Source organism: Amphibalanus amphitrite, unplaced genomic scaffold (assembly GCF_019059575.1).
Source record: "Amphibalanus amphitrite isolate SeventyFive unplaced genomic scaffold, NRLGWU_Aamphi_draft 000042F_arrow, whole genome shotgun sequence".
Taxonomy (NCBI): Eukaryota; Metazoa; Arthropoda; class Thecostraca; order Balanomorpha; family Balanidae; genus Amphibalanus; species Amphibalanus amphitrite.
In genome coordinates this window covers 1,469,645-1,482,488 of record NW_024881538.1, presented here as the reverse complement: position 1 = coordinate 1,482,488, position 12,844 = coordinate 1,469,645, and the positions used below count along the sequence as shown (strand labels likewise).

General features: G+C 46.4%; 1 protein-coding gene across 2 annotated transcripts in view; it reads right to left on the bottom strand.

The window, feature by feature from the left end:
- LOC122376753 overlaps positions 1 to 12,171 on the bottom strand; it is a 31,311-nt gene extending 19,140 nt beyond the window's left edge. Inside the window, exons 1-4 of one of the 2 annotated variants that reach the window (XR_006255698.1) lie at positions 11,777 to 12,016; positions 2,280 to 2,339; positions 1,789 to 1,921; positions 1,184 to 1,291 (exon numbers count right to left, since the gene is read on the bottom strand). Coding sequence is in view for 1 of the 2 variants with exons in the window: in XM_043356700.1 (XP_043212635.1) it covers positions 1,184 to 1,291; positions 1,789 to 1,921; positions 2,280 to 2,284 (246 nt within the window). In the remaining variant the exon portion in view is untranslated. Of the gene's footprint in view, positions 1 to 1,183; positions 1,292 to 1,788; positions 1,922 to 2,279; positions 2,340 to 11,776 lie in introns of both variants that reach the window. The other variant, XM_043356700.1, reaches the window with a different exon arrangement.
- Positions 12,172 to 12,844: the final 673 nt, after the last annotated feature.

Below are 12,844 nucleotides of genomic sequence, written 5' to 3'. Positions count from 1 at the left end.
GGAACATCATTCTGTACTCGACTATACATGTAGGCATGTATAAGCATCTGTGTAACCTAACCTGACAACTTTGAAAAAAACCACAATGAGCCTAATTAGACTAAAATCTGCGCCAAATGTGTACCAAATAGCCGTCGTGAAAACGACTTGTGTTTCTTAAAGGTTGTCAGTTTGGGTTTCACATATGCCTACAGACCTCTTTTTCAAATGATCAGACATCATTTACACAGTCACCATGAGCCGCTGTGGTGAGGTCCGTTGGCGGCGCGGGCAGGCCTCGGGACATGGCGGATTTCAGCGACCAAATAGAACGACCCGCACGGGCCGCCGGCTGAGCCCACCGGCTGTTAAGTGCGGCTGAATATCCGGAACTGACAGCGGCTGCCCATCTCAGCCGGGCCTAAATGATATGTAATGAACGCGCAGCTGGGTCTGGCCTGCGTCACCAGGCGTCTGTGACGCCGAGCAAGGCATATTTAAGCGGCGGATGTAACGTGATGATTCAGTGATTGCAATGGAATTAAGTGGGAAGACATATTTTGACGGCATTATTTAACACTCTGCGGATTATAGTGCAGAGAAGATGAAGTTAATTTGCGGATGGGTGAGTCACCTAAAGCATATTGCCAACCACTATGTGTGTGCCTATTGTGTAAGTATGTGATGGTATAGGCCGAACACTGAACAGCAAACACCATAAACAGCCCGCACTGAATGCGGACACGAATGGAGCTCGCTGGATTACGAATTTCATACAGCGCCCGCATGGGATGCCGCGGGCAACTGCACCTTTTTGTGATGTAGCCTGAATGCGTCTTAGACCCCGAGGTCATCTCGGCTTTTCAACACTTGGGGACCTGGTGCGGGGACAGAAGAGGCTAGAAGAGATTTGAAAAATAGTATGCAAATATTGTGTTTGGCAATGTCGTTAACTATTTTTCCCATCTCACCATGAGCAAACGATGCTGAATATCCATCTTTGCTGAGACGATGGATGGACTTGTGTGTGATCTCTGCTGATTATTGGCCAAAGTAGCCATAAACGGTGTCTCATATTAATTAGAAGACGGATGATGGCCCATAGGCCATAACTTCCATGCATTTGATACCTGTCACACTTATCATGCCGCTGCTGATAATATTAATACGAAATGTGACAATGTCCCTGAGTATGGCTTCTCACCTTGTCCAGGCTGGTTGTTGGCTCCATGGCTCTTGTGCCCTGTGTCGGCGCCTTTCCCTCGTCCTGTCCCCCTGGGCTGAGATCAGTTATACCGTCGACCAGTGTTCCCTGTGGGAGGCGACCGGGGTGGTGTCAAACTTCAGCTCTAGTCAGCAGAGATTGAACCAGAGTTGCACTGGTCACTGAATTGTTTATCCCTGCCTCTTATAGGCATAGACACAACGGGCACATAAGAAGTATGTGGATCAAATAAGTTAGCGTGAGGCCATTTGTAAACTGCTAGCTCTATAGTGTCCAGTGTCCGCTGCGCCGCTATGGTCGATGGGATCTAGTCAGAATGGAAGAGACATTAAAGACATGGAAAGGTGATTCCCGTCAACAAGGAAATGTTACTCCCGCAAAACAAGAATAATAATGCTATGCATGCGGTTTGAACAACGCACATTGAGAACCTGTAATTAGGGAAAATGAAATGAATTCGAAGATCTATCTGAATTATATCGAGGCATATGCGGCTGCCTCATCGTAGCACAGCTTTTCAGCACACAATTTTTGGGTCAGTTTTGACTTTTGAGCCTGGAGTCCGGAGTTCGATCAATCCCCACCTCTATTTCTGAGTCCAGAGTCGGCGAGTCCTCGACCACCACTAGGTGGGCAGATGTTCCGCTCCCATTCTCCGTGGAACTGCTTCGCCTAGCAAGTTTCAGGCTCTTCTTTCCTATTCTTCTCCATATGCCTCTGAAAAGCAATTAGGCTGTCATTATAAGAGCCGCACTGAGATCTAAAACACGTCTGCGGCAGATATTAGCCATTATTTTCTAGTTGTTTTCCTTTCCCACTTCAAAAGGAGCCGTCAGCACTTCAGCTGATGAAAGCCCGGGAAATGGAGGTCGGTACCGGTGACGGTAGGAAAAGTCTGATTTTCTGCATTGAAAACGTTCTTTCGTTTAGTTACACTTAGAGGAATAATAGCGAGTGAAATGGTGAACTTCGATGAAAACAGTGAAACCAAGTATATCAACTGCTTTACATGATTTGGTCAATAGCCTTTCCCTCGTAACAGACACATCATATCTATCGTGGTCAACATACTTACTTCATGTGAAAAGACGTTGACAGCTGCACCGTCCAGTGCTTTCCACTTGATGACCAGAGTCTGAAACATGATAGACATGAATCAGTGTCTTGTCTTCATCAACTAGATATCTTGTTTACCTCGCTGATGAAGCGTCTACACTCCACTTTGCATAATAGCATGCTAAATAATGCGATAGATGCGGACCTCTTCAAAACACTGTGCTGCGTTGGCATAGGGGAACGCGAAGGTGAATACCATGCCAGACAAGAAGAGGAGTGTGTAATACTGGCAACTATGTTAGTTTGTCGAAAATGTATAACAGTAAATGAAAGTGCAACTGGACAATCCAATTGCAAAGCACGCCAGATATTTTAGTAGCTAATTTTTCTTGAAATTATTCTGAATAGCTGAAGCCAGATGTAAGCGGTAACTTTGTGTAATGGAGGTGCATTTATGACGAACGAAAAAAAGCAATTCAGACACGAAAAATACGATACCAGTATAACGCCTTTTGGGGCGACTAACGGAGCGAGCGAGAGGGTGAGCCTTGCACATACGAAATTTCGAGGGGGTACCTCCAGCTGACCTGTGCACGGCACCCTACTAACCGGTCTCTAGCGATGTGCCAAATTTGAGCACAATCGGCCCAGCCGTTCTCGAGATCTGGAAGCGGCACCCTGCACGTGCGCACGTGCAAAATGGGTCCCAACTGACTTCTGCACGGCACCCTACTAACCGGTCCCTAACCATGTACCAAATTTGAGCGCCATCGGTCCAGCCGTTCTCGAGATCTGGAAACGACCCCTGCACGTGCGCACGTGCAGCAGCACCCCAACTCTGGCACATGGATATGCATTGTCTAGTGGGTGCCTACCTGCACGCCAACTTTCAGCGCAATCGGCCAAGTAGTTACCGAGATATTGCAACAATTACAAAAGTGACACCTCTTCGTTTTGCACGTGGCACGTGCATAAGGGGTCACCCACATGCATCGGGAATAGTCCAATACTTGGTAGAAGGAATGATGCTACCCTACAAAAATTACCGCGTGTAAATCGGTCCAGTGGTTGCTGAGATATAAGCCTCGCAAAAGCGATTGCGAGAACAACAGCGATTGATAAGAATATACAGCATATATCTCGAAAATTCGATATAGATGAGCTAAGGTGAGGTCAATGTTTCGTCCTTTTTTTATAAATCGATGGGAGATAATTAAACCTCGCTTCTGCTGGACAAAAGTCACACTAGGTTTTCTCAAACATCATGTAACAGGTCTAAACATTACGCATCGAATCGGAAAATTGCACCCCTGAACCCTTTTTATGCTGAAGAGGTCAACTCAGCTCATGAAAAGGCTGCAGCTGCTTTTTGACAATGACTTTCGATAAATACATGCTAGAGCGATGAACACACCTTGGATGCGTTCAGCTCAAGATAAGGATCAACTGATATGCAATCTGGCCTTGGTTAGATTATGACCTTGACTTTGAGTCAGATTATCAAAGACTTTTTATGTAGAGGTCAAATCCTTGCTCCATGCGACGCATGTCGATGGGAGGATCACGATTCCGGTTAAAACAAATTCAATGCAAGGTCAGTCTGAAAATTTATCTTTGAAAAACTTTTGTTGCAAAAACGTCAACTTTAAAGTCATTGTAATTTAAGAGGCTAAGCAGTTTATGAAGTCAAATCTGAAAGAACAGAAATCACGCAAAAAAAACTACCGAATGATTTTTTTCGCGGCGCTTTAGCTCTGTTTGTTTCCCAATTATGTGCCGATTTGTCAAAAAGTGTTCAAGTAGGCAAAAATTGATCTTTGAGGACCTCTAGTGACCTGACCTTTGACCGGACCTTAAAATTGAAGTAAATACTTTCTATTTCATTTTCAATGCTCTTTCGAACGCCACTTACCGTGTGTCGCTACTCGGTCCAAATGCCGAGTTAGACGGGGGGGGGGGGGCACTGTTCAAGCACCCTTCTCGTGCCAGCGTGATTGGCGCCGAGCATCGCCCCAGCGCGCGTTCAAGTGTCATTAACTAGGTACTTAGCTCTTGCCAAGTTGATGTGATCACCAGCACAGTGTGGACGAATGGATGACGAATGGTTACGATATGCTATGTTAAGAATGCTCAGTGCTCGTCTGCTCAGCGTTGTGGAAATTCTCACGATACTTGAAGTACAGTTGACGTCGTCAGCCCTGACTTTATCTTTTGGCGTGAAGCTTCGCCGCGTTGAAACTGACGATATGCTAAACTATCATTCACCAAGAAGAATGCCGGCTCGAAATTGGACGCCGTAGGACGCTCGTAACTGATGTCCAATCTTTTGTGCGTCCGAAGATTGATGAGCTTCCAGTGTGTATGCTCATGCATACTTCCTTCCGACCTATTAGCCTCTGTATAAGCAATGCACACACATTACGCCAGCTAAACAGTGCTCATAGACCCATGCTGGAAGATCAATACAGCGAGTGCTCTCTCGATATTTGTTCTCGTGTCAGGATCATCGAACCATCAACGAAAAGGTCTGAGAACACCGTCGCCCGTTACGTCCAGGACTCGACGCCAACCAGCATATTGCACGGTGATCGCAAGCACTGGCATATTCAGAGTCGGACGCCCGATCCGACCAGGCCTAGCAGCTAATCTGGCCATATTTTCTCGACAAAGGTCTGACGTCGCTGCAACCCACGCTGTGCTTCTACCTTAGCAACAAGAGGAACCCGATGTTCCGTCGTATGCCTTGTCCAAACTGGTATTCAACAGCATACCTACTTTTTGGCTCTTTACAGGTATGGGTGGTTAAAAGTCGTATTTTCAGGCCTCGCTGTAGTAATTTCCCCGCTAACAGTCTCAGGTGGCTTACTTATGTAAATGGAAAGCGTTGAAGATGGAATAAAGTTGCTGATTCTGAGAAACTCATTCTAGCTCAGCCTTTTTGCAAGTAGCGATGAATGAGGTGAATTCTATTTATCTCTGACGTATTATTACACACTCACTATTCAGAATTTATGCTTTGACAGTGGTTTCCGAGATAAGAACATTATTTTATCTCCTGTGTAAGATCTAGGTGGTCTTTGATAGCGATATTTACTAGCTGAAATCGGACTTTAGTCGGCTTGCAGTGACATTTTTATTTATCTATACATGTTGCAGGTACTTTAGAAAATCAGTCATTTTACAAAAAGACGGCTGTTTGAAAAATGACTGAACGCAACCAGGCTTTTTTTCAAAATGGCTAGCCATTTTACAAAATGACTAGGCATTTTGCAAAACGCCTGACCAGCATGGAACGTAGATCCCACTACAGATACTATGGCCAACAGTTTTTGGACGTCTTCCTATACCCTATAAGTACGTGTTCAGCCTGTAGCTGATCGATTTGAAGCTCTGTGATGACGACAATGCTGAGTAACGACCAGGTTGAGTTGCAGACTCGGCTGTAGCATAAAGCATTGTTAGTTAACGCTGTAAAAACTCCCAAGTACATCAACGCCGTTGGCATGTTCTGCCTGAAACTAGACCTAACAAAACCAGCCGGAGACCGGCCCTAGTCAATAGGCAGGCCCGGTTGATGTACAATTACATGTAAACGAATGAGTGTAGTCTTTGTTTGATTGTGTCTTTGTTTGACAGCTTTGAGTACCTACTTGCATGGTCCCAGTTAAAAATATCAAGCTCCACATCGGGAGAATCATTAGGTCGTTTGGCGAAGGACGAGAGCGTTGGTTTCAGAAGACACTAACGCCTAAGTGTGTGGGATCGAATCCTCGCGACCTCTAATGGTTTTACAGATACAGGCCGGCATAGGGCCAGTCGTTTGTTGACGCTTCAGATCGATCATTTTAAATCCAGCAGCGTCGCTGACGTGGGGGTTGGAAATGTCGCGGGCCTGCACTTCTCAAAATAGAGAGAGGTAGGTATGGACTTCCCACTGCTGGACTCCTCTGGTCATAATGCTGGACTCCTCGGTCCACCTACACGCTACCAAAACGTATATAATTAGGTACCTACTCGTATCTACAACACGCTGCTCAGTCATTTTGTAAAATGGCTAGGTATTTTGTAAAATGCCTAGCCATTTTGCAAAATGACTGGAGAGTCAGTCATTTTGTAAAATGCCTAGGCTTTTTGCAAAAAGCCTGGAAAATCAGGCATTTTGCAAAATGCCTAGGCATTTTACAAAATGACTGATTTTCTAAAGTGCCTTCAACATACATACAACAACATCCACAAGCATCGTGGCTTTTCAGTTGAGGTGATAATGAGGTGATGAGTAAAATACTATGGCAAGGATACGGATAGGATACGGGACGTTGTGATAGGATTGTGCAGGACTGCGAGTGCAGCTGCTGCCCAGTTGGCACTGCGCACATCTGCAGCCTGGCAAGAAGGATAAGTATGAGGATATCACCGGGGCCCTAAGAAATGAAAACTTGACGAAAGAAAGCTGATGAGTGCATGACTTCATGGATCGTGGTTGTAGTCGAGTTTCGTAGAAGTTCACCGATTTGTAAATCTTGCTTCCGTTCAAAAGTTCTCTCATTTCTTGATAGCGGCTTGGACACTGGTCTTGACCACATGTCGCTATTTATTTATTTATCATGGCAGGATAAATCACCAAACGTGTCTTGATAGTTGATACTGCATTATGCATCATCATATCTGTTGACACACCAGGGCCCTGTTCATGAACCCCGGCGGCCGCTGCGGTCGCTGCGGCCAGCCGGGTTGTTACGTCACAAAAAGGGGCGGGGCTCATGTAGTATGACGAATGTATGACGTCACCTTGCTGCGGCCGCTGCGATCTCTGCGGCCACAATCCAGCGACCGCCGAGCCGCAAGAAAGTAATTGCACTGAACTTGGCGCACTGAAGTCAAAGTGTAGGCTGTGTTGCCATGGAGACGATGTTGTAAACAAATTCATTCCGTCCGGTGTTGCATGCCATGATACTTGAAAATTAGATTAATGCTTTAATATGAGATTTAATTTTAGACTTAAGTTATTTGTGCTACGATTTCATGAAAAAAATACCAAATCATTTATGTGACCCACTTACAAAAATACAGAAACACCAGACGGCCTTGAGAAACGCCCTTTTCATCACAGGAATGGAATACACAGATAAAAGAAGCGCGTGGAAACTATTGATTAGTAATCGTCTCAAGCGCGCAATTATCGGAAGTTATTTCGGCAGCAGACGTGTTCATGGAACGCTGATTGCGGTCGAGTGGGTGATGACGTTTCAAAAATGGGCGGAGCTTAGAGCCTGCGGCCGGCCGCAGCGGCCGCAGGGTTCATGAACAGGGCCCAGATACGCTTTTTGCCCGTTAAAATGCACTTTCTAAGCTGGTTCGGTTCATTCGTTTTCCAGTCAAAGTGTCAAAAACAATCACGTGACTTGGAGGCTCGAGACTTGAAAAATCGAACAATAAATTGTGATGTTCTTGCCGGGCAAAATTGAAATTGTTCCATCTGAATGCCAACAAAATGCAAAATGAAATGCAAGATACCATCAAATTTGAAATATATCACTGAAAGCTTTAAGGTGCATCAGAAGCACCATTTTCTTCTCAGTCTTGTAATATATAATAGATCCATCAAAAAGCTTACAATGCGCTTTAATTTTGCAATGATTCAGAGCAACGTAAAACACGTCTGCCTCGTTCAAATTTGCTTTGACGATCAAGGACAAAGATCGAATGAAACTTTTCACCTATATATCTTACTAAAGATAAAAGTTATAGAGAAATAACTTTGTTGTTGTTTCATTAGACAAACACTATTCGTTAGAATTGTGTTTTTCTATTGAAAAACAACCGGGGCGGTCGTTCTCCGGGCTATGTTTCAGGGTGTCGGGCTATGTCTCCGGGCTCCGGGCAGGGTGTCGTGACACTATTGATGAAATACTAGGACTTACTCCACAAGGAGATCGAATGGGTCGGAGCGCTTTCAATATGTATTATACATATCGTCGTCAGCGAATCAATAACGGGTCGAATCGAGTCGGGTATCGAAGAGAAGAAGGTATCCTCTTCGATACCCGACTCGATTCGACCCGTTATTGATTCGCTGACGACGATATGTATAATACATATTGAAAGCGCTCCGACCCATTCGATCTCCTTGTGGAGTAAGTCCTAGTATTTCATCAATTTAATTCCATCTCCACATCATGTCATTACGTCGTGACACTATGTTATCATTCCAGATGCATAACATATATTCTGGTCGCCCGCAGCAGCATTAGCGGCAATGGTGTGTGCGTGTGTAGTGTCGACGGCTGTAGTTTGCCCCCGGCCCCCCGGGGTATATCACGGGCAAGCTGATAATACTATGGGTATTTCTAGACCCAACTGTCCTGATACAGACTTCCTCAGTGACTGGCCTGGCCTAACATAGACCTGAGAAACAGCAGGCATGCGCGAATATTGGAACCATTACGCCTGACGTATGTACCTACACCTTGTCGTGACAGTTATATTGCACATCTGCACATAAACTACTGAAATTTAGAAACGCTGTGAGACCACGGGGGCAGGTGCGTGTAGTGCGGGCGGCTGTAAATTTCTTGTACAATTAATCCAGGGCTTTGTGGTACCGAGTGCATTCCAGCAGTACCTCCCAGCGACGTAGGCAGGTACAGCAGGCTGCCGATTTCCTTTTTTCCTCTTCCAATTAGCATCACAAAGAAGGACGATGCGTTGGAAAACCGTCAGTGTGGGCTGTTTGCTGGCAAGTATAAGACACTCCCTGTGATCATCGGTTTCGTTCTTATGCGCCGCAAGTTAGGCTCCACGCCCGGAATAATTGGTGCGGCTCCGTCCGACACGTGCTTGGTTTTAGCAAAGAAGTACGCGCCGGAAAGACAGAAGTAGAGAGAAAAAGGGAGAGAGAGAGAGAGAGAGAGAGAGAGAGAGAGAGAGAGAGAGAGAGAGAGAGAGAGAGAGAGAGAAAGAAAGAGAGAAAGAAAGAGAGAAAGAAAGAGAGAGAAAGAGAGAGAAAGAGAGAGAAAGAGAGAGAAAGAGAGAGAAAGAGAGAGAAAGAGAGAAAGAGAGAGAAAGAGAGAGAGAGAGAGAGAGAGAGAGAGAGAGAGAGAGAGAGAGAGAGAGAGAGAGAGAGAGAGAGAGAGAGAGAGAGAGAGAGAGAGAGAGAGAGAGGAGAAAAATTTGCTTTGCTACGCTTGCATTTTTTATCAGAAAGATTTACCAGCTAGGACTATCCTCTGCGCGTGCTTACAGTGAACAATGGATGAAGTCCAGGCTGGTTATACGCAGCCATAGCTTTTGTGTGATTCCTGCCTTTTCTGCTTTCAGTATCTGTAAATCTTACTATATGCTTTGTCTGCTGTCTTTTGTATTCACCGTCATCCATCAAATCGAATCCTTTTACGATAATTTTCTTTGTGCGCCATGTGCGGTGTCTACTGCTCCGATAGATCCCAGTTATCCCCTGACCATGGTCACTGATGTATTCTGTTTGATAGCCTGCTGAGCAACCTGCTTGCTCGTGGGACTCCCCACGTCTTAAAGGCAGCGGGATCTGTGCGTATGAAGATCCTGTCTTCTCATGGATAAAGCGGTATGGTTGTTGTTCCAATTTAAGACATTTTGATATTTCGATTGTCGGAGATGCGCCTAACGATTGATGAGTGGTGGTTGCCGATGGCTGAGAGCGTCCCCGGCTCTCTGGCTGGCGATGAGCCGCATGCTGGACACGTACAGCCATGAGCATTGAGTATTGAGCACGACTGCCGCATCCCAGCGCTACCGCTAAGTTCGAGGCAGTTCGTGAGGCTTCTGAGAGGGCAAAAAGACCAACCGTAAGCAGTGAATGTAGGCAGAATGATGCAATGCTCTTAACCCGGCCGGGCCCGGGGGGTAATCCCAACCACCGCAGCCCGGGGGGGGGGCGTTTTTCGCCCCCCCCCCCTGTCTAACTCCGTAAATAAGGGAGCTACGGAAACAAAAGCGATACCAAACGAAAGTTCCTTACGAGACGATTCTAATGCACCTAAAATTTTTGACCTTAGGTCAATTTTCAAGGTCAGAGGTCAAGGTCAAAGGCCAAAACCGGCACATGTGTAGTGATCTCAAAGTAAGCCTTCTAGAGGACGGCAGGCTGCATCAAACCGGCAAAATTGGGTGTCAAACGAAAGAAGAGAATCTGAGGATTCTGAAAATGTGCTCCAAATCAAAGGTCAAGGTCAAGGTCACGCTCAAAATTGACCTCAAACTTGGCACTTTTTCGCACATCTTGCGTGCTAACTTCCAAGATGTTTTGAAATGTTTTGAGTCTTATCAGTTCCCTATTTGTGGTTCATCTTACGATACAAGGCTGCTCAAAGGTCAAGGTCACAGAAGAGTATCCCTGCTAGAGGCTATTTCACTGATTCAAGTTAGTAATAACAAATAAGACAATATTGCCATCCGGAAGCTCTAAATGAAGGCTTAGAGAAAAATAGATGCCAGATTTGTGATCAGCGGGTACAAATCCATCATAAATGACCTTTCATGTGTCAAGGTCAACCAGAGGTCATTCGAGGTCACATGAGGTCAACATGAAACTTGACCTTTTCCGAACAAAATATATATCATTCGACGCGGCTTGACAAGGCGAATGCGATGGTACCACTGCCGTAGCTCTAGGACCATTTTTGTCGAAGTTATTTGCGAAAAACTAAAACCACATTTCGGGGTCGTTGACCTGACCTCTGACCTCAGGTCACCAAAACTATTTTTCTATTTTTCTCTAGGTCAAACGCTACAAAGCCATGCTCGTAATTTGTCTTTATCTCTAAAACTCTATTTTTAGCAGCTATTTGAAGTTTGCGTCTGTGACGCCGAAGTTTGCCGTGCAGGGGTCTAGAAAAATGGACCTTGTGACGTCATCAAGGGGGCTAGGTCCAAATTTTTTACTTCGGAAGATGTCTAATTGATGGGAGAAAAGGTACTGAAAGTTTCGCCTTCCTATCCCTAAGCGTTGGGGAGTTATCGCAAATATTCGCCAGGGGGGGCGAAAAACGCCCCCCGGGCCCGCGAGGGTTAAATTTTAATGCCATTTGAAAATGTTGAGTACTTAACCATTGCTTGTTGGTCTCAACCAAACAGCAAGATGCCAAACTTTGCAAGATGAGTTTTTAAGTGAGCTCATCTAACGTGACCCTAGTTACTTGAGCGTGGTATGAAGAATGTAGTCAAAAGTTCGGTACTTAATGCAGTTACGTTATCGTTATCAGGGGAACTTAACCTCCGCCTCCCCTCCGTGTGCGAATCAACACTAGGACAACACTGAACGACGACGTCGTTGGACAACACTGTCGAATAACAGAAGGACAACATATTTGAAAAACGCTGATAGACAACACTGGCAGAAAATACTGGTACGACACCGACGGGCAATCCGGATAGACGACACTGACGGCAAATACTGAGCGACGACACTACGGACAGCACTAGTGATCGTACTAAAGACGACACTGGCGGACGGCACTGACGATGTCTAGCATCACTGACCTGGCCTGGAGTATGACCGAATTGATGCTGCTTCTGAGAGGACTCTGCCGTTCTCCAGTATCGGCCAGGAATAGCGGCAGACCTCCACCGGATACCTCCGGGCAGCAGCAGGCCGAACACTGCTGACCTGAAGTTCACTTCACTGCTGGGAGGCGTCTGAGTCTGTCTGCCACGTAGGTCAGGAGCCTTGGCTTGACCCGTGACCTTGAACTAAAAGAGCTTCGTGATGCGATTTAGGACATGAAACCTATCCTGAAACCTGTGACCAGTAACCTGTTTGTTCCTTAGCCTGCGACTTGTGACCTGTGACCCGTGACCTGCGACCTGTGACCTGTGACCGGTCCCTCGCCCCTGCCGCCGGAGCGCCGCCCGTGCCCGCGCCGGCCGGCCGACTGAGCCCGCCGGGTGAGCCGGCGCCCGGCGCCCGTTGCCAGCCGCCGCGGCCCGCGCGTCGATGGCCCACTGCGAGGGGAGGCGCGGCCGGCGCGCGCCAAATTGATTTCGGCACAAATCACAGCCGGAAAAGCCCGCCAAAGAAACCTGGAAGAAGGACATCTAAAGACGTGCTCGGAAACGTAATGTGGGACAAAACCCACACTGACAGGCACAAACAAGAGGCTCTAAACGGTCTAGCACGATTTGTTTTCATCTGCACTGAAAACAATTTAACCCAAGGCCGGCGAGTAAACCGGTGTTTCGCGGGTACCCCTATCCGCAACCATTTTTAACCACCCTCCCAGGAGTCAATTTAGGGCATTACACTTCGCAATTCACCCTGGAAAGTAGTAACCCTCCACGACTATTCGCGCACCAGTGGCTTGCGACCCCTCCATCGAAAGGATTCATTGACGCCTACCTGGCAGACGCACCCCACAAACCCCCAAGAGAGGGATTACCCTCCACGCCTACCCTTTGCCGACCAAGCCACGAGGGCCCAAAAAACTCCCACGCTTGTCCATTTTTTAGAGAAGATATCTACAGGGTGTTTCACAATAAACGTTACTTTTGATAAGCTTTTAAAATGACCTAAACTATTCGCCTGCCCATAAATTCTATATTCATTTTGTT